This window comes from Palaemon carinicauda, chromosome 37 (genome assembly GCF_036898095.1).
Source record: "Palaemon carinicauda isolate YSFRI2023 chromosome 37, ASM3689809v2, whole genome shotgun sequence".
Lineage (NCBI taxonomy): Eukaryota > Metazoa > Arthropoda > Malacostraca > Decapoda > Palaemonidae > Palaemon > Palaemon carinicauda.
Window position 1 is genome coordinate 3,228,553 of NC_090761.1, and position 22,143 is coordinate 3,250,695.

Here is a 22,143-nt window from a genome sequence, read left to right on the forward strand (position 1 = left end):
TAGCCTCCTATGCCGGCAGCCTAGCCGGCAGGGGAATAACTATTCACCCTGCCGGCTGGCTGCCGGCGCAAGACTAAATACTCTGAGGAGATTCTGACCGAATCCCAAAACCTGCTATATGCGGCTAAGGGAAGGGACAGAAAACCCTAGGCTAGTCATGCCTAAATGAAAACTTGGGGCACAACCCACTAGGGTTGTAGCCTAAGGCTACACTCAGAGGGAAGGAGGGATTACCCTTAAATCTCCACTGGAGACGAGTATCGGTATTATACAATAATTCTAGGAGATATCTATCTCCGCCTGAATTGATAAAACAATACCCGAGGGTAACCGGGGAAATGTCTGAAAGTATACTATATCGCCTAGGTTAGGTTACCTAGGCAAGACGAGATCTCGGTTACCAAAATCACCGAAACTGTAACTTATACGATCGTCATAGAAAAAGGAAAATTATGCATATTATAAATATCTTTACAAGAATAAATTGCCTAATTAGCTTTCATAATTAAATAATTAATGCTATTTCAACCGGGAATGTCATTCTACTAACTAAATAACACATGCCTAACGAACGACAGCGCCCATGGCGCCTCTGGTAACAGGCCTAGCTCCTAATCACAATAAATTACTCTAATTTCACTGTGAAACAGGAGCTAAAATATACACATTGTAAAGAATCAATACTCAACTTTCCAGAGGCGAAAGAAGCTGGAGATTGCATAATAATCCTTGTAAATCGATCAAAAAAGTTAGATCAACAGGGAACACCACCGTACGAATTCGCTACAAAATTAGGAATGTCCGCCATCTTGATACTCAATAGTAGTATGGGAGGTAGGGTAACCTTGATATGGCTCCCCTTCTATTTTGCCACTTTACCCCTCAAAGTGTAAACGCTATTCGGGGTGAAGATTGCTATGTTGTGTGTCAAGAATACGTCCCTGATATTATGCGATATCCTTGAGAGAAATTTTAAGGATATTCGCGCCAGGAGTTAGAATTCTGGAGACCTAAAGGTAAATTCTCTGGGAATATCACTGTAGTACATATATCCCTTAGGAAGCTACTATTAGGAACCTTCCATCAGGACGACCTCTCTTGAGCCCAAAAATCCCAACCTATACTGTGAAAGTTTTTGTGACTACTGTGTAAGAAAAAAAAATATAATTTTTGAAATGAAACATGTGTAAATTTAACAATCTTTATTTAAAAAAAATTATTCTTTCCACAATTTGTTTTTTCCACCCTTCTTTTGCTTAATTAGCATCTTCCTTTGATCTAAACCTGAAAATGAAGAAAAATTTTGTGAAAAAGTGTAACATTTTAATTTAAGAGAAATAAGAAATGTAAAACCAAAATTTATTTCATAAATAAAAACACCTAATAAAATTTCAGATTTGTACATCCAAGAGGTATAATTAGTCAAAGGCTGAATCTCTTTATCAAGTGATGAAAAACATATGACAATTTGTCCTAAATTGTATTTTTCTTAGCTATACAAACCCATAATCATTTAATATAGGAATTCGCTTCAGCTCAGCTGAAACAGCCGAAGAGAAAGAAAACCAGGCAGTTGTGCTGATTGGTTGGCTGGCGGTATACAAACCTCGTAATCATTTAATATAGGAAGACTTACTGGTTGGTGGGAGGTCTGCCTTTGCTGCTTGTGGACAGCTAACTGCCTAGATATAGACCTGGTCTCGAATGAGAGCAGAGGACTAAATCCACCCACCCCTGTCTCTTGACCCGACATGATTATGGTGGGGTCTGAGAGACTAGGAGCCGCCGCGCAACGTGTAAGAGCATCGCGCGACCAGAGAGCGTGAACGTAAGAGATACTCGACCCTAGGGTCACAGTGACTGGATGAAACTCCAAAACCAAAAGGCAAAGGGTTTATACATCTACCGTCTTCCCTGCCTAGCAGAAGACGGGGGGAGAATACTTGTAAACAAATTCTAGCAATCTTACCTGGGAAGACTTGTGTTGATGTATGGAACTCCAAGGGAGGAGACAGAGGGAGGGTTTATGAGAAAACCCTCTCATGAGGTTCTCCTCGTTTAGCCACCAAAGGAGATCCTCCCTTACCTCGCGTTCCATGATGACCAGACGAGAGGGAGGATCGGTGGCTGCTGACCACTGCTCCTTCAAACACCACTGAAGGGAGCGGAGATGGATACGCATGAAAGGAACGAGCTTCTCCAGTGAGGAGAGGTGACCTAGAAAAGCTTGCCACTGGAGGGGCTGGAATGCCGAGTCGATCAGCATTCCCAGATACTTCACCTTCTGCTTGGGAATGAGGTTCGACTTCTTGCAGTTCACCACGATCCCAGGATCGCGACAGACTGCCAGAAGCAAGTCTCGATCCTGATTCAACTGCTCCTGCGAGGGAGCGAGAATCAGCCAGTCATCGAGGTACATCAGTATGCGGATGCCCCTCGAGTGGGCCCAAGCTGCTACTTTCATGAACGCACGCGTGAACACTTGGGGAGCTGTGCACAGTCCGAAGCACAGGACTTTGAACTGGTACACCGAGCCATGGAAGGTGAATCGGAGGAACTTTCTAGACGACCGATGAACTGGTACTTGAAAGTACGCGTCCTTCAAGTCTATTGAAAGCATAAAGTCGTACTGCCTGATGGCTAACAGCCCAATGCGAACTGTTAGCATCGTGAAACACAGTTTGCTGAACAAACTTGTTCAATGGCGAAAGGTTGATGATCGGTCTCCAGCCTCCTGGTGACTGATCGTGTACGACTTCTAGCACATCCTTCTCCAACATTTCCTGGACCTCCGCCTCCAAGGCCAGAGCCTTCAGGGATGTTGAAGCGTATGTGTGGAACGCTATTGGAGTGGAGGATAGGGGGGGCCGATGAAGCACAAATGGGAGCTTGTACCCTTCGTGAAGGGTCAACACTACCAATTCCTTGGCCCTGAGGTGCTGCCACATCGCCCAATGGCGTGATAGGCATCCTTCTACCCTCCGCAGCATGGGAAGTGGAAAGCCAATCTCAGCGTTTCCCTTTCCCTTGCTTGCCCCTGTTCTTTCCCCAATGTGGAGGAGCTCCCGAGGGAGGCTGAAAACTCTGTTTGGGGGCAGAACTCTTCTGAACAGGAGCAGCAGGAGTACGACCAGTGGTACTCTTGCCACTTCCCGTGGGCTTAGCCTGACTCGGTCTGGCTGCGGAGGGTTTTGCGGGACCAGGTCCCTTGAAACTCACAGCTTGCGCCTGGTGGATAATGGAGTGCTACGAGTCGAGGCACCATTTATCCCGCGTGGCCCGAACTTCCTCTGGTGGAAAGAGAGAAGTTGCAACTCTAATAGGAAAGTTCCTCAGGGCCAGGGCCTCTCTTCTGTCTCTCCAAACGAGTGGCTACTACCTCGCATTTTTTGAGGATCAGATTGGCATACTGGGTAGCAAGCTGGTCCAAGAGAAAAGCCACAGCTTTCCCACCAGACAAAGCCAGGTTCCTGTACTGCTCCATGTGTTCGGGGTTACGAGCTTGGTGTCCCGCGCGAACACTGTGGCCGTAACACACCAGTGGTCGTGCCACGAAGCAGCCTTGAGAGCAGCTACAGAGATGGACTCCATAGTTGAAATCTCAGAGGCTGAGAAGGCCACTCTCTGGCATTTCAAGCTCTTGACCGAGGAACCCCAGCAAGCGCTCCGACCGCAGGGTCAAGAGGGAGAGGCCAAGTCACAGAAGACTCTGTGACATAGTACCTCTTCTGTCGCTGTAGTGGTTGAGGGAGAAGCTTGTTCGAACCTTGGCCTAAGCGAGTCACCAGGTACTGCGATCTGGTCACTCACTCGGTCCAATGCTCCAGCAGCCTGTCTCAACCAGGGTAATGTGAGGGGCTGTGAACTGCCTTTGGGAGCTCCCCATAGGATCTCCAAGGCTGTACACTTATCTCACACACTACTGCATTAGGAGCCCTGAGGCCATTAAACTCCACCATGGGGTTAATGACCTCTGGGAACTGCGACTCCACCTCGGGATCTTCCGTCTCCAGGGCCGGTGAAGGTCGTGGAAATGGCTGATCCGTCGGTCCCACTACATCCGTAGGTGTAGGGGAAGCGACATGCTGCACGGGTGATGACATCCCCCATGAATACCCTTGCTCTGGTCCTAGGACCGAACCAGGCGTGTATTCAGGAGTCAAGGAAGGACCTTGGTAGGGTTCATCCCCGACGGAATGCATCGAGGTTCCCACTGCGACCGAGTGCGTGACTCTGTCGCTGCGAGCCCTACGAAGCTCCCGAAGGAGCTTGAGCGCGAGCGGGGTCGCTGGGAACAGCAGCGCTAACCCCAGGAGGTGTAGACAGGTTAGTCGCACGAGTGGTGCGCGCGGCCTCACCTGTTACATGGCCAGAAAGCATGGGGGTTGGCTGTATCTCGCGCGGCTGGTATGCGCGAGAGCTAGCCTGATCGTGCACGACCGGCCCCCATGCCGCAGGCTGAGCCGTGAGGTGGCTCCATGCTAGGCCCGAGTCGAGCGGGTCGAGTGCGCGACTGTCTGGGACTGCTCCCTGCTCACACGACACATGAGTCGCTGAGTTGGTCCGCGTGGCTACCCCCATGGAGGTAGTCGCGCATACCGCAGATTCTTCACGAGAGACCACAGCTGAGATTTCTCATGCTGAAGCCAGGACTCTCGTTTCCCCGCTCAAGAGCGGTTCAATTCGAGTCTGAGCAGTAGATTGGGGGCCCGAGGAACCCGTCACCATGCTTTGGGAGATGATACCTACGCCCTCGAGCGCAGTTGTCGTGCATGGAGGCCTTGTGTGAGATTCGCCGTGAACAATCCCACTAGTGCGGGGAACACGGGAATCTCGCACATCGCCCTCATTCTTCCCCTTCTTCTTTCCCCTGGGGGAGAAGAGTCAGTCAGAAGATGAAGACGAAGAGGAGGAGGAGCGAGGAGGAGGAACTAGAAGAGGAATACCGCCCAGGCTTCCTCTTCCTGTGCCCCCTCCGAGGTGCTGGAACGTTGGTCGATGCAACAGCAGACGACACTGGACGAGGATGAACAACCTGAGCCATGTCTGTAGGAAGAGCCGTGGTCGGTAAACATGGTGAACCTGAAAAACATATTGTATAAGCAGGAGTTTGGCAGATTTTAATTTCAACTGCTTATCAGCAGGAGATTTGGCAGATTTTAATTTCAACTGCTTATCAGCAGAAGATTTGGCAGATTTTAAATTTAACTGACTTGCGGGTGAAGCTGTAAAGGATTTGCCATCAGTCGTTAAAGAAATCTCAGTGATTAAAACCTTACTCTCCCTTTTTTTCACAGGGAGTCCTGCAATTATTTTACCCTTGGAAAAAGTTTGCATTTTGCCAGGAAGAAATGCTTTATCAGGTCAGGTACATAGTCAACAACAGGCGCATCAGTGAACATGGGAGTCGATAAAGTTACAAACCAGGGTTGCCAGGTTTCTTAAGTGAGAAAAGGCCAACTTTGATCAACTGCACCTTTAAGAAGTTAAAAAAGCCAAAGGTATTGCCTTTAATGCCAACATTTTATGATATTGCTAGAGGCTAACCAATTTCAAACAAAAAAAAGGTCAAATTTGATGTCTTTAGCTGAAAAAGGCCAACCTGGCAACCCTGTTACAAACTCAATTACATTCATGTGTTCATCAACAATCGTATCTTTCAAATAACGTTGTTGAAGCTCGTCCGCCATATTTAAACGGCGTCTTAACAAATTCAAGTCAAGCTTACCTGATAATCCGAGAGACACCCAAAATTCCCCCTTCTTACTGGGTAACGTATCGTCATCGGTAACAGCAATCGGTCGGGTGTCTCTCGGGATCGCCGAAATAGAGGGAGCGCTAAGGTCAACCACTCCCCAGGCGAAACCCGAGAAAACCCCAACAGGCAGTGAATCCGGGCTTCCCAAAATGGCGGCAAGGATTCACACTACGGCAATGAGAACCTTGAGAGCAAGGTTTTCCACTACATGTCGAGCAGAGCGTGTGCGGGTCTACAGAAGGTGATGAACGCCACCCACTGCAACGCCCACCACGGCCTGCACAACATCGCATTTTAAAGAGTAACTTTCTCCTTCATAACAAAGACCAATCACTAGTACACAAGCACAAGAGAAGGCAAAAGGCTGTAGCGTAGAGAGCGGAGAGTAAGCAACCATCCCCATTGAGCCGAAGCGAGTAAATGAGGAAAGCGGGCTGGGGGGGGGGGGGGGGGGGGCGCTTTAACACATCTCTCTCTGTAAGGCCCAAAATAAATTCACAATTTTACACACAAATGCAAAACAACACCACACACCCCAAATAACGATGTGGAGCAATGTCCGGTAAAAGTGAACTGAACAACATGAGATTGCTGTAGTATGATGGAGAGTGATGCTACATTGGTCACCCAATCAGTAGCGAAGATACTAAACAGCATGGTCTGATTGGTCATGTCTCTTCATTTGGCAAATAGTGTGCCATGTAGGAAATGACCAGGACAAAGCAGGCCACATCATACTCTTGAGACTAGTTTCCATCAAGTAAAATAAGTTCATTTATTCATCTACAGTACACTATATTTAACACATCTTTCTCTGTAAGGCCCAAAATAAATTCACAATTTTACACACAATGCAAAACAACACCACACACCCCAAATAACGATGTGGAGCAATGTCCGGTAAAAGTGAACTGAACAACATGAGATGCTAAATGCTGTAGTATGGTGGAGAGTGATGCTACATTTGCTCACCCAATCAGTAGCCAAGATACTAAACAGCATGGTCTGATTGGTCATGTCTCTTCATTTGGAAAATAGTGTGCCATGTAGGAAATGACTAGGACAAAGCAGGCCATATCATACTCTTGAGACTAGTTTCCATCAAGTAAAATAAGTTCATACATTCATCTACAGTACACTATATTTTCTTTTGATATATTTTAATCAATGTTATGTAGTGCAGCACTGTACTGTATTTTTATTAATTTATATTGGAGAAGGATGCTTTCCAAGAGGTTCTTGATAGGTCCCCAGGTTTCTACAGTTGAATCTTTCTTGTAGAGAAGGCATCTGGAGGCTGGAGAACAGTCATTGACTATTCCATGTATTAACTTTCAGGTGGGAAAATGCTTATGCCATAACATGGAGTTTTCATGATAAAACAAAGTTTTATGAATACTTACCTGGCAGTTATATATATATATATATATATATATATATATATATATATATATATATATATATATATATATATATATATATATATATATATATATATATATATATATATATATATATAGCTGATATCTCTACTTTCGGCAGAATTTTTCAAAACGAGGCAACCGCCTTGTGGTGGTTGGGAGGTAGGTGGTTACACCCGTCACAGGGTGGTACGAGGAATCATTCCCGTGTTCTATACTTCAGTTCATCTATGCCCGACCTGTCTCCTGAGGGGAGGTGGGTGGGCCTTCAAATATATATATATAACTGCCAGGTAAGTATTCATAAAACTTTGTTTTATCATAAAAACTCCATTTTTATGAATAGTACTTACCTGGCAGTTATATATATATATATAGCTGATTCACACATTTGGAGGAGGGAAACAGACAGTAAACATCGTTGGGGAAACAACAAAAGAGTTGTAGGAGATAAAAACACCTTGATTCCTTGCCTGCTAAGGTAGCTGACTTCAAAGGTACAGCCTCTAGAGTCGCTTTCTCTCAGGAGTGTTTAGCCAGGAGTAGACCTGCAATGCTGCAAACAACTCAATCGAGTCTGTCAAAGGGGTAAGACCAACAACTTAACTAGACTTCAGAAACTACCTTTGCCCCATATAATAAAAAACTGCAACCTTACTATAACTAACCACCTAACCTTGCAGCATAGATATAAACTATCCATCTAGACTGAGAGAATCGTACCACAAGACGAAGTCCTCAGACAATCATAAAAACACAAACCCTCATACATGCATACAAACTAAGGTTGAGTGGGGTTAGTAACTCCTTTGCCTAATACAGAAGCCGCAGCTACGTATGGGCCCAAGGTATAGCACTTGCCATAGTCTACTCTCACCTCTCTGAGGTAATGAAAAGCGAAGACAGAGTTGCTCCTCCAGAAAATTGCATCCATGAGTTGCCTAACTAACATATTTCCTGATATGCCAGTGAGGTAGCAATGGCTCTCACTTCGTGAGCCCGTACTTTCAACAGGGCGAAGTGTTCCTCCTCACATAAGAGGTGGGCTTCCCTAATATTTTCCCTCAGGAAAAATGGACAAAGCATTCTTTGACAGGGGTTTTTGTGGATCCTTCACTGAACACCATAACGAGTTGGATGCACACCTCACGTTCTTAGTGTGAGCCAAATACGCTTTGAGGGACCTAACTGGGCAGAGGAGTCTTTCCTGCTCTTGACCCACTAGGTTCAGGGTTTCGAAGGGTTCTCGTTCTTGGCGAGAAAGTCGAACCTTAAGGCACAAACCGCTCTATCCTGATTGAAGCTTACCCGCTTCTCAATCGCCTGGACCTCGCTGACCTTTTTTGGCATTCGCTAGTCATAAGGAAGAGGGTTTTCTTCGTTACACCTCGAAGAGAGGCTTGCGGGATAGGTTCAAATTTCTTGGAGCACAGAAACTTAAACACCACATCCAGGTTTAAGAGTACCTGTTTTGTCATCTCAAAAGACCCAATGAGGTCCTGCAAATCTTTATTTTGGGACAACTCTAGGCTTCTATGCTTAAAGACGGTCGAGAGCATACTGCTGTATCCATTGATGGTAGATACAGCCAGCTTAGCATCCTGTCTGAGATACAATAAGAAGTCTGCAATCTGGCTCAGAGAGGTAAAGGTTGAGGAAATCTTGTGCCGCCTGCACCAAGCTCTAAAGGTCTCCCACTTAGATTGGTAGACTCTTTGTGAAGAGATCCTCCTTGCTTTGGCGATAGCTTTCGCCGCTTGTGCCGAAAAGCCTCGAGATCTGACAAGCTTCTAGTCAGTCTGAAGGAAGTCAGTTTGAGAGCAAGGGGGTTTTGATGATACCTCTCAAAGTGGGGCTGTTTGAGAAGATCTGGACTTGCCGAAGTCTTCTTGGGAAGTCCATCTGCATGCCCACCACTTCCGTAAACCATTCCCTTGCAGGCCAGAATGGAACCGCTAGGATCATTCGTCTCGAATCGAGGAGAGCGAATTTCCTGATGACCACATTGATGATCTTGAACGGGGGCAACGCATACATGTCCATCCCCGTCCAATCCATCAAGAAGGCGTCCACTGCTACAGCTTCCTCGTCCGGGACTAGGGAGCAGTAGTTGGGGATCCTCTTGTTCAAGTTGGAGGCGAAAAGCTCTGTTACCGGTCTGCCCCACAACATCCAGAGACTGACAGACTTGCGGGTTGAGAGACCATTCTGTGGGAATAACAAGTCTCTTCCTGCTGAGCATGTCTGCCCCGAAGTTTCTTTGCCCTTGAACAAACCTCGCTCGATAAAAAACTGTCTTGATCCAAGAGATCGGAACGAAGGCGTCCTTGATCTCGACATACGATTCGACTAGTGTCACCACGAAATCCTAGATTTTCATGTTCAATGTCATGCCTCATGCTAGATCTTCGACGTCGAGCATCCTGAAAGACGAGGCGCCGATCGTCCTGTAAGACGTGGCGCCGATAGTCCTGTAAGACGTGGCGCTGATGGTCCTGTAAGACATGGAGCCGAGCATCCAGGAAGGTGAGGCACCAATCGTCCTGTAAGACGTGGCGCCGAGAGGATAACAGAGCGAGACGCTGAACGTTCTAAAAGACGTGGCGCTGAGCGTCCTGGTGTCAGAAAAGACTCTTCTTGTTGACAGGAAGACCCAATTCTTCTGATAGACTCAACGTTATCTAAAAATCCTTCATGAAGATCATAAGAAGGAGCTCTGAGAAGCCAAGCGTCCAGATACAGGGATGCTCTGATTTCTCTTGAGTGCAGTATTCTGCTACATTAAGCAAAAGATTCGTGAACATTAGAGGGGCTGAGCTGAGACCAAAACACACGGCCCGAAACTGATCCATTCTTCCCCCTTTCCTCCTTGTAAACAAACCTCAGATAAAGTTTGATTGCATAGCCTGCCACTTAGACTCCTCTCTAGATCTGGGAGAGAGATTTGTTGGAGCTAAAACTAAAGTAGGTTTCCCTATAAAAGGAAATTGTAATCCTCCTTCAGAAGATGTACTGACCAAAGGTCTGCTCCCCTCTTCTCCAAAGATTGCCAGAAGTTGTGTAGTCTGGCTCTACTGCCTGGAGGCGAAAGCAGTCAAACTCTGCTTCACCCTGTGACCAGGCTGACACAAGTCTTACATAGTTCATGATTTCGATGTCTCCATGGAGAACTTTGACTTCTGAACGAAGGCGTTAAGAGCATTTACGTCAAGGACCGGACAAAAGACTCCCTCTCCCAAAAGAGAGACATTTGATGTTGCAAAGTCGGTTAGGCAGAAAGGTCTTATCGGAGTAACTAACAAAGGAGGATTCACTAGGAAAAAGATTTTGCATCTATCCTTTAGTAAAAACACGGACCAAAGGTCTGCTCCTCTCCTCTCCCAGGCTAGCCAGAAGTAGCTAAGTCTGGCTCCTACTGTTGTTTGTGCAGTTAGAGAAAAAGCATGCAGAAATTTTCTTGCTGATTAAGACACCAAAACCTGTCTTTGACCAACTCTTGAGGGAGAAGAGAGAAAGAAAAAAGGAGAGGTGCGTACCTCAATTATGACTTCTGATTTCAAAATTATCCAGCCTCATTGCCTGTATTCCTTAAGAGACTCAGCAATCCACCAAGGGGGCTGTAAAAAATCTCTGTGGGGCTACCACAAGGTCTTCGACCTTAACGTGGCTAGACCTCCACCCTTGCTATCCTGGCCTACCTGATAAGGAAGCTGGCATTATAGGTTTCTGTTTTAAGAATGAATAATTAATATATTCTCAACATTTATTTATCTAAATATTTCCTTTCCTCACCACACTATTTTTTCCCTATTGGAGCCTCTTGCTTTTCCAACTAGGGTTGTAGCTTGCTAGAAAAAATAATAATAATCTTGTACCAGATACAAGATCTAGAGTCCAGTTTATTCAGAGGAAAAAAGAAAGTTGTCTTTCCTTAGTCCTTCTGAGACTCTAACCAGTCTCCCATCATCCTTAAAGCTCCATTAATGACTATGTGAAAATTCAAAGGGTGGGGAACGTGGCGCAACAGAACTTAGGATCTTCTCCTGTTAATCTCAAATAATTCAACAAGAGAAAAGTGATCACTAATGTCATCCTTTGACAAAGATCTTATAAGACGTGGAGGCAATCATCCTGAAAGACGAGGAGGCGATCGTCCTGTCGTCCTGAAAGACGAGGCGGCGATCGTCCTGAAAGAACGAGGCGGCGATCGTCCTGAAAGACGAGGCGGCGATCGTCCTGTCGTCCTGAAAGACGAGGCGGCGATCGTCCTGTCGTCCTGAAAGACGAGGCGGCGATCGTCTTGTCGTCCTGAAAGACGAGGCGGCGATCGTCCTGAAAGACGAGGCGGCGATCGTCCTGAAAGACGAGGCGGCGATCGTCCTGAAAGACGAGGCGGCGATCGTCCTGAAAGACGAGGCGGCGATCGTCCTGTCGTCCTGAAAGACGAGGCGGCGATCGTCCTGTCGTCCTAAAAGACGAGGCGGCGATCGTCCTGTCGTCCTGAAAGACGAGGCGGCGATCGTCCTGAAAGACGTGGCACCGATCGTCCTGAAAGACGAGGAGGCGGTCGTCCTGAAAGACGAGGCGCCGATCGTCCTGTCTTGAAAGACTTAGCGCCGAGCGTTAAGGCAAAATGATCTTCATTATGCCGCTCGGCGCGTTCGGTTCCGACCAGAGGGTTCATATGGCCGACTGGCGCTCTGGGACAAAAACCGTGTCTATGTTGGTTCGTAAGCGAATATCTGTGACTTATAGTATTGCCATTATCAGTAAATGTGATGCAATGCAAGACTATAAAAGCAGTGTAAGTAGCTTAACGTCCAACGCTCTTTGCTTTCCGATGGCAAGGGCGAGCATTCTTGGGAACGTGAACAGGAACGCTCGCGAGGACGTTTGCTCGTGAGCTAACGCCTCTCGTTTCCTTTCGCCGATCGACGTTCCTTCTCCCATGGGCCGGGGAGCTTGGAAGAGGTCTAAGGCTAGGAAAATGACGTCCACTGTGCTGAATGAATTCACTGCCCTAATTTAGCACTGAAACTTGCACTTTTAAACTCTTACACAAAAGACCATAATTAGTCCTGCCCGTTGTGAGAGAACTTATTCTGCTGCCACGGGCTTGAATGAGAATGCAATATCGTCTCTAGTACTTGCTATATAAATTGTAACAAAATATTTTTATAAAATATTAAACTGACATTTCCATAATAAAATATACTTTCAAACATACTTACCTGGCGGTCACATAAAAAATAACCACCGGGCAAGTGTTGAGTTTAAAAATAAATGTTGAACACACTCACCCGGTAGTTACATATAACCACCGGTAAAATTAAAATGTCATAATTACCTACCCGGTAGTTACATACAACCACCGGGAAAGCTATACGTTAAATGATTAAAATGAACAGAAATAGGAAAAACAAATGTAATCAACAATTAATTCCAAGGGTTTTCAAAAACAGATATTTGTTATGATAAAAAAGAACAGATATAGCAATAACGTATCTATATATATCAATGTAAACAACCCTTAAATCTTAAAGGTCCCCAAACAAAAGTGATTTACTACACTTTACAATTGGAACAAATAAATGAATACACGACTAAAACTAGAATTCCCAATATCGAAAAGAACGCTACCAAGGCATGTTGGGACTGCATCGATTTAATGAGAACTACAGCGTAAATTAACCATATGCTAGTTCTATTTAATCTATGAAATTAGATCGATGATTTAAAGAACGAATACCAGATGGACAAATATTTTCTTTAAATTTTACATTAAAAGTTAAAAAACTTATATAAGATGGAATTCCTTCCATTCTTTACAAGAAAAAGCAAATAAAGAGAATTTGCAAGTCAAACAATGTATATACAATGTAGATTACGTCACACGACTGTGACGTCATAGAGTTGGCGGAACGTATTTCCGCCATCAGGTTTTAATTCTTTGCACTTATTATATAGTGCACATACAAAATCCCTGCAACCCATACAAACTGTGAGGGTCAACCGACATTTTCGGTAACCTCACCTTGCATACATCACTCGCACATACACGAAAATTAAGTTTTTCACTCATGATAAACAAAGCAAATAGTACAATAATAATAACAAAACACGATTGCCAAATCCCTAAATCAGTGTACTTCACCAAACGAAGTCCAAAACAGCGAAGAAGGGAAAGCGATTCGAAAAACTCTTAATGGTGGACTAACGATGTTTTCGATTCAGCCGGCAGAGATGAACTGAAGTATAGAACACGGGAATAATTCCTCGTACCACCCTGTGACGGGTGTAACCACCTACCTCCCAACCACCACAAGGCGGTTGCCTCGTTTTGAAAAATTCTGCCGAAAGTAGAGATATCAGCTATATATATATAACTGCCAGGTAAGTACTATTCATAAAAATAGATAATTAAAATCAGAAAAAAGGCATATACACATCATTCACAGAAAAAGGCGATATGCTGAGAAGTCCAGTATATAAAATTACAGTACATATTCTGGCCAAAAAATCAGAGAAGCTCTGTCTTTTCTGTCAAGGCTAAGATACACAGTTTTTTCTACCTTAGTTATAAAAGGAAATGAGGCTCAGGATATGTTATCAAGGTGGGTAGCTAACATCTTTTTACATTCTTCATTGACTGGAATCTCTTTTACCCCATCTGCCCCACAATATCATGGGGCAATTGTAAAAAGCCTTCTACATTTTAACCCAACAATGCCTTTCCCGTTCTTGATGTGCAGTACTGTACAGTGATAGAAATAGTAAGATACTTTACTTTATAAAATAATAATTTGCCAAATAAAAACTTGAAAAATCAAAATACAGTAGGGTACCAATTATGCGAGAATTTGGTCAATCTACGGCCTCGAATAAATGGGAAATCTCAAATTTCAAAACATAATGGGAATAACTCAATTAGGGCCAAGGCAAAGGAAAACTTAGCCATTCAAATGTTTTTACTACTCATTTTAAATACAGTACTTTCTTAAGTACTATACTGTGATTTTTCAAACTTTATATTGTTATCATGAATAAATAAAACATTATAAAGATTTTAAATGTTAAAATTACAATCAGGATGGGTGTAAATAGCGTATATTTCCGCATGCGAGCCTATCTAAAATAGGGTTGCATAAGACGACAGGTGAATTACAAAACCATTAGTTTTCTTTGTATTATTAAGAATCCAAAATTACATACATAAAGGTAATTTTATAGTCAGCCATTGTTTTACATGTTTTTCCTTCGCAACCTCAGTTTCACGTACATGACAAAGAACAATAGACCCTTCTCTTCACCCAGCTCGTCCCAGCTCCCGCATCTGAGTCAGCCACAGTTTTCTCCCAGACACATAGCGTGTACCACGTCTCATCGTAGCCTCCTAATCCACGTGTTTTGCCCGACTTTGCCTTGATTTTACTAAGCCTTTGCTTAAAGATCATGGCCCCCAAGCATGTTTCTGCTACTTCTCAAGGGACTACCAAACGGCAGCGGAAGGTCAAGACCCTTGAAGAAAAGATGAAAGTGCTTGACAAGTGTAAGGAAGGGATGAAGTGCACTGCTGTTGGAAAACTATTCAGTGTCAACGAGAGTACTAAGAGGTACATAGAGAAGAATGAGTCTAATATTCAAGCTGCAGTTGCTACTAGTGCCCCTTGCAGTGCTAAGATTGCTTCAAGGGCGAGGGAAAAGGGCATGCTGAAGATGAAAATGCCCTTTTCATATGGACTGAAGACCAGCATCGTAAAGGCATCACCATCGACTTGCTCACCATACGGGAGAAGACCAAGTCTCTCCACCATCGTTTCACGGAGGACCGGGTAGAATTAGTCCAGTCAGCGAGTGAGGAAGAGGTGGTGGCCGATGAAGCAGAAAAGGAGGAAGGAATCACCCTAAACAAGTTGGCTGAGATGTCAAGGATACTGGATCATTCCTTGATGCAGTCTCTGAAGTTCATGCGTGCAATGAAAGTGTTTCAATGTCTATATGAATATTTTCGACAAGATGAAGTTGGTGAAGCAGCTTCCAACACCATGTTTTTCCCCTGTTACCTGAAACAGCCTCCAACAACCCCCAAGTCTGAGTGTCAACCATCACCACCTCCTCCTCCAATGACAGAATCTCTGGCCCCTGACACCCCTCCTCTGAAATCCACGGTGGAGCCGAGTGTTAATGTGAATAAAGGTTAGGTTGCGTAGGGAATGTTGGGCTTTTGTTAGTGCGTATGTGCCTGGTTGTTATAAAAGTGAAGAAGAGCGGAATGAGTTCTGGAATGAATTAACTAGGTGTGTAGAAGGACTGGGTAGAAGGAATTATGTAGTTGTCATGGGTGACTTGAATGCTAGAGTGGGTGCTGGAGAGGTAGAAGGTGTCATCGGGAAGTATGGCATACCAGAAGAAAATGAGAGGGGTGAGAGACTGGTATATATGTGTGTTAAGCAAGAGATGGTGATAAGCTCTAGCTTTTTCAAAAATAAAGATAAAAACAAGAATACATGGGTAAGAGTGGCAAATGGAAGAGTGGTAGAAAGGGCATTAATGGATTATGTGTTGATAACTAAAAGAATGTTTGGAAGATTGAAAGACGTCCATGTGTTTAGGGGTATAGCTAACGGTATGTCTGATCATCTTTTGGTGGAAGGAAAATTAGTATTAGCAAAAGAGTGGGGGAATAGAGTGGGGGAATGTAAAAGGGAGTTAGTGAGGGTTGAAGAGTTAATAAAACCGGGGGTAAAAAGTGAATATCAAGAAAGGTTGAAAATGGCATATGACAGAGTAAAAGTAAGAGAAAGTGGTAATTTAGAAGAGGAGTGGAAGTTAGTAAAATATAATTTTGTTTGGATTGCAAATGATGTGTGTGGCAAGAAGTTTGTTGGAGGCAGCATGAGGAAGGGCAGTGAATGGTGGAATGAAGGAATAAAGGTAAAAGTGGAAGAGAAAAAGAGGGCATTTGAAGAATGGCTGCAGAGTAATAGTGTAGGGAAGTATGAAAGATATGGAGAGAAAAATGTGGAAGTAAAGCACAAGGTAACAGAGGCAAAGAGGGAGGCTGACATGAGGTGGGGTAAGGGACTGGGTTGATCATAGGAAGAGAATGAGAAGTTTTGGAAAGAAGAAGAGAGTAAGGAAAGCTGGTTCGAGAATTGAAGAGACAGTGAAAGGTGGAAATGGAAGATTGTTAAAAGGAGAGGAGGTAAGGAAAATGTGGGTGGAATATTTTGAAAGTTTACTGAATGTTGAGGATAATAAGGAGGCAGATATAATTGCTGTTGCAGGTGTTGAGGTGCCAGTGATGGGAGATGAGAATGAGATTACAAGAGAGGAAGTGAGGAGAGCAAGCACCTAGTATGGATGGTGTGAGAGCTGAGATGTTGAAGGAAGGGGGTGTGTCTGCACTTGAATGGTTGGTGAGATTGTTTAATATGTGTTTTGCGTTATCATTGGTACCAGTAGATTGGGTCTGTGGATGTATTGTACCACTATATAAGGGTAAGGGAGATGTGCATGAGTGTTGCAATTCAAGGGGTATTAGTTTGTTGAGTGTGGTTGGAAAAATGCAAGGTAGAGTACTGATTAATAGGATTAAGGATAAAACAGAGAATGCAATCTTAGAAGTACAGGGTGGTTTTTGAAGAGGTAGGGGATGTATGAATCAAATTTTTACAGTTAGGCAGATATGCAAAAAATATTCAACAAAAGGTAAGGAGGTGTATGTTGCGTTTATGGATCTGGAGACAGTGTAGGATAGAGTTGATAGGGAAGCGATGTGGAATGTGATGAGGTTATATGGAATTGGTGGAAGGTTGTTGCAAGCAGTGAAAAGTTTCTACAAAGGTAGTAAAGCGTGCGTTAGAATAGGAAATGAACTGAACGATTGGTTTCCGATGAGAGTGGGGCTGAGACAGGGATGTGTGATGTTGCCATTGTTGTTTAACTTGTATGTTGAGGGAGTGGTGAGAGAGGTGAATGCTCGAGTGCTTGGACGAGGATTGAAACTGGTAGACGAGAATGATCATGAATGAGAGGTAAATCAGTTGTTGTTTGCGGATGATACTGTACTGATTGCAGACGCGGAAGAGAAGCTTGGTCGATTAGTGACAGAATTTGGAATGGCATGTGAGAGAAGGAAGCTGAAAGTTAATGTAGGTAAGAGTAAGGTTATGAGATGTAAGAGAAGGGAAGGTGGTGCGAGGTTGAATGTCATGTAGAATGGAGAGTTAATTGAGGAGGTGGATCAGTTTAAATATTTGGGGTCTGTTGTTGCAGCAAATGGTGGAGTGGAAGTAGATGTACTTCAGAGAGTGAATGAAGGATGCAAAGTATGGGGGGCAGTGAAGGGAGTGGTAAAGACTAGAGGGTTGGACATGAATGTCAAGAGAGTTCTGTATCAGAAAGTGATTGCACCAACTGTGATGTATGGATCAGAGTTGTGGGGAATGAAAGTGACGGAGAGACAGAAATTGAATGTGTTTGAGATGAAGTGTCTGAGTATGACTGGTGTATCCCTAATAGATAGGGTTAGGAACAAAGTTGTGAGGGAGAGAACGGGTGTAAGAAATGAGTTAGCAGCTTGAGTGAATATGAATTTGTTGAGGTGGTTTGGCCATGTTGAGAGAATGGAAAATGGCTGTTTGCTAAAGAAGGTGATGAATGCAAGAGTTGATGGGAGAAGTACAAGAGGAAGGCCAAGGTTTGGGTGGATGGATGGAGTGAAGAAAGCTTTGGGTGATAGGAGGATAGATGTGAGAGAGGCAAGAGAGCGTGCTAGAAATAAGAATGAATGGCGAGCGATTGTGTCGCAGTTCCGGTAAGCCCTGCTGCTTCCTCCGGTCACCTTGGATGACAGCGGAGGTAGCAGCAGTAGGGGATTCAGCATTATGAAGCTTCATCTGTCGTGGATAACGGGGGAGAGTGGGCTGTGGTACCCTAGCAGCATCAGCCAAACTCGGTTGAGTCCCTTGTCAGGCGAGGAGGAACATAAAGAGGAAAGGTCCCCTTTTTTTCATTTGTTTGATGTCGGCTACCCCCCCAAAATTGGGGGAAGTGCCTTAGTATATCTATGTTAGTGTTAGTTGCAGTGGTTTTAGTTTACCTACATTGTTTGTTTGGAATAATTGTTGTAATGTACAGTATGCCATTGTGCTCTAAAATACATATATAGTATTCCTATGTATGACAATGTTTGTAAAGATGGCAGCAGCAAACAAAGACAACTCTGTAGAGAGCAAAGACAGTACAGGGAAGACAAGAACGTCGCTTGGATTCCTGTGAGCATTTGGCCGCTTTAGTAGGGTGTGTCCACAACATATGGCGCTGCACTTGTCGTCTGCTACTAGCTTCCTCAAGTCAGTGTAGCCAGATGAAAAATTTCACTGGCATTTTTTTCAAACTGTGATGGGTATTTCTATCTTTTTATCAGGCATGATACAAATATATATTACACTATGAATAATAGAAAATATAGCAATGAGAAAATGTACTCATGGTTTTTCTATTTTCATTTAAGGTCATAATTTTGTTGTATTTCCATCCATCTCAAGGAATTTGGTATATAACAATCTGGTAATGCTAACTCAAGTCTTCAAAACAATTGTAGAAATGCTGGTGCCATAGGTAAAACAAGAAGCAGATGTTGAATATATTGCCCTTCAAGCCTAAAATGACAAATCTGGAGGTAATTTGTATTTCCCCTAACGATGCAAACCTTAGCTATTTATAGGGGTTATTACTTTTGGCAAAGCTGAAAGGACGAGCCATTAAAATTTAGTGAGGGTTAACTAGCAATCCCGCTAGAGGGTAGCTTGCTACCCCTCCCACTCACACACTGGTGATTGAGCTCACTTTGCTTGGAGGAAGGACTTCAAGGGGGACAGGGTTGGCGGGTAAGTCAGTATAAATAGCTAAGGTTTGTATCGTTAGGAAAAATACAAATTACCTCCAAATTTGTCATTTGTTCCATAACTGGAATACAAACCAACGCTTTTCATGGGGGTGACTCACTCATTACAAGGGTAGATGTCCCTGCCAATGTGGCTTTTTGGCCTTACCCAGGGTACTCCCTATTGTGCAGAGATTAGTGCAACAATAGGGAGACCCTAACACCTCGCTAAACTTGCAAAGTTTGGTCTACAGCCTACGCAAGCTGTGTGTGATGAGCAACTAGCAATGTGACTGTCAAGGTAAAGGTTATTCTGAGACTTGCAGGGAATAACCAAGGAGACCCAGACATTCCCAATACCACCTCGCCAGGCTATGGGGATGTAACAGCATTGGAACAATACTAGGATCCACAAAAGAGCAACGGCTTACCTGCAGAGGTTTGAGGTCAGCTTGTGCAGAGGACCCAGGATGCTGATTTCCTCAAGAGAGGGGAAGATGAAGAAAGGAAAAGAGCCAAACTTTCCCTTTCATTCACTCGGACTAAAACCTGGGTAACCAATGCCCCCAACCTTCTGCTACTTGTCCAATAAGGAGCTTGAGGTACTAAACCAGCTGTTGTGCATCCACCACAGGACTGATAGGAAACGTATCGAGGTTCCAGCGAGTCACACCTTGCAGGTAGTGGGTGAACGTAGTTTGGCGTTTCTACACGCCCACTTGCAATACCGGCGTCACAGAGTAGTTCTTCTTGAATGCCAGAGACGTAGCTACGCCCGACATTGTGGGGTCTGGGACGATATGCTGGAGGGGGATCGGAATTCAAAGCAATCTCAGTGACCCTGCTAATCCATGCGGAGATTGTGTTTTTCGGGATCCTCCTCTTGTTTCTGCCCGTGATGACGGTCAGCGAGGGCGCTCTGAGCCGAGCTTCTGCTGGTCTCTTGAGGTAGCATCTCAAACATCTTATTGGGTATAGTAACAGATGATTGGGTCGACAGTTACAGAGCGGAGACTTATTATCCTGAAGGAGTCGAATCTAGGATCCGAAACCTGGATTCTGAGTCAAAGCAACAAGCTCAGGGACGAAACTGAAGCTTACCTCTACCCACCCATCCTCTTGAATGGGCAACATCAAACGATAGACCGTGAAGTTCAATAACTGAGGCCAATGCGAGCAGAACCACGGTCTTCCAGGTTAGAAGGTAAACTGTTGCCTGTCGTAATGGTTTGTAAGGGGATCCTTCTAGGGACCAAAGAACTGGAACCATGTGCCATGGGGGAGGTCTCACTTCTGACTGAGGACAGGCAAGTTCACAACTACATATGAGGAGGGAAGTTCTAAAGATGAAATGCCCACTCCTTTCAGTTTAGAGGCGAGACTCAAGGTTGAACGATAGCCTTTAAGATGCACTTCCTCCCTCAATACATGAGAAATTCCGCTATTGCTGGAATAGTGGTATTGAATGGATTGAGACCCCTTAAAGGCACCAACCACAAAAGACGTCCCACTTCGCCTCGTAGAATGAAGTTGATAACTTTCGCAGGTATCTCGGTATCCCCTTCGCGACTTGTTGAGTAAAACCTCTCAGAGAGAGGAGATGCTGGATAGTATCCAGGCATGAAGGCATAGCGGAGCTACTGCCTTGTGGAAATGTTGACATGTGGTTGTCTGAGTAGTTTGTGTCGTGGAGGAAGTTCTCTTAGGGGCTTCGTCAGGATCAGCCAAAGGTCCGGGAAACAATTCCACGTGATGCCATAGCAGACCTATGAGGGTCATTGACAGATTGACTGATGTTCTGGTCTTGTTAAGTACTCTTCTCATCAGACAGAATGGTGGAAATGCATACACGATGTTGTCCCACCGTTACTGGAATGCATCGTGCCAGAGAGCCTTGGAATCTAGGACTGGGGAGCAGTTCAACCAGAGCCTGAAATTCAGGGCCATTGCAAACAGGTCCACAGTCGGGAAACCCCACAAAGTCAAGACTTTGTTGGCTACTAGCTGATCCACAAACCATTCGGAACCCACTATCTGCGATGCACTTCTCAGATTATTGGCAAGCTCATTCCTCTTGCATGGAATGAGGTGAGCTGATAATGAGACCAAGTGGACTTCTGCCCATCTCAGTATCTTTACTGGTAAAAAGGATAGGGGCGGCAAAAAAGTACCTCCTTGCTCCTTGATGTAAGCTACTTCCGTGGTGCTGTCGCTCATCACCACCACTGAGTGAACCGCTAGGAACTGGTGGAACTCTTAAAGGGCCAGAAAAATGGCCTTCATCTCCAGTAGATTTATGTGAAGGTACTATTCAGACTCAGACCAAAGATGTAAGACCGTGTGATGCCACACGTGGGACCCACACCTTTCTTTTGATGCATCCAAAAACAGCATCAAATCAGGAGGAGGGACGAGAAGATCGACACCCTTCTGCAGATTCTCGTCTGCCCGCCACCATTCGAGATCCGTCCTTTCCTCAAATCCTTGGGAATCAGAGTGTCCGGGGAATTGAAGGCATGATTCCAATTGTACTTCTGACGCCACTGGAGAGATCGAATCCTGAGGCAATTGATGGGAACTAGATAGGCCAAGGATGATAGATGTCTGAGGAGACAGCCCCTTCTGGGCTGGGAGATCTCATTCGAGGAAAGGCCTTGCGACTTTCCTACGCCTTGCGACTTTCCTACGCCTTGCTATCCTGTCTGATGGGAAGGATATCATGCCTAGGTATACCAGTCTTTGAGTGGAAAGCAGGGAAGACTTCTCGAGATTACCATGATCCCCAGATCTTGGCAGTCTCAGAAGTTTGTCCAAGTACTGAAGAAGGGTTGCCACCGAGTCTGCTAGGTCCCGAGTCGTCCAGGTAACGGAGACAGATGCCAAACCTCTGAGCCCAAGATGACAGAGGGCAAACACTCTTGTGAAGACCTGAGGTGTTGTGGAAAGGCCGAAACACAGCACCTTGAACTGGTATGCCTGGTTGTCAATGTTGAAACTCAGATACTTCCTCGAAGACAGATGGATTGGGATATCGAAGTAAGCGTCCCTTTAGATCCAGTGTACACATGAAGTCC

The 22,143-nt window shown here is 44.7% G+C and overlaps 1 protein-coding gene across 1 annotated transcript in view; it reads right to left on the reverse strand.

Annotated features, from left to right (window-relative positions):
* Positions 1-1,187: 1,187 nt before the first annotated feature.
* LOC137628969 (E3 ubiquitin-protein ligase BRE1A-like) overlaps positions 1,188-22,143 on the reverse strand; it is a 248,520-nt gene continuing 227,564 nt past the window's right edge. The window contains exon 7 of the mRNA XM_068360222.1: positions 1,188-1,284. Within this exon, the coding sequence (XP_068216323.1) occupies positions 1,217-1,284 (68 nt within the window). The 3' untranslated portion in view covers positions 1,188-1,216. The remainder of the gene's footprint in view (positions 1,285-22,143) is intronic.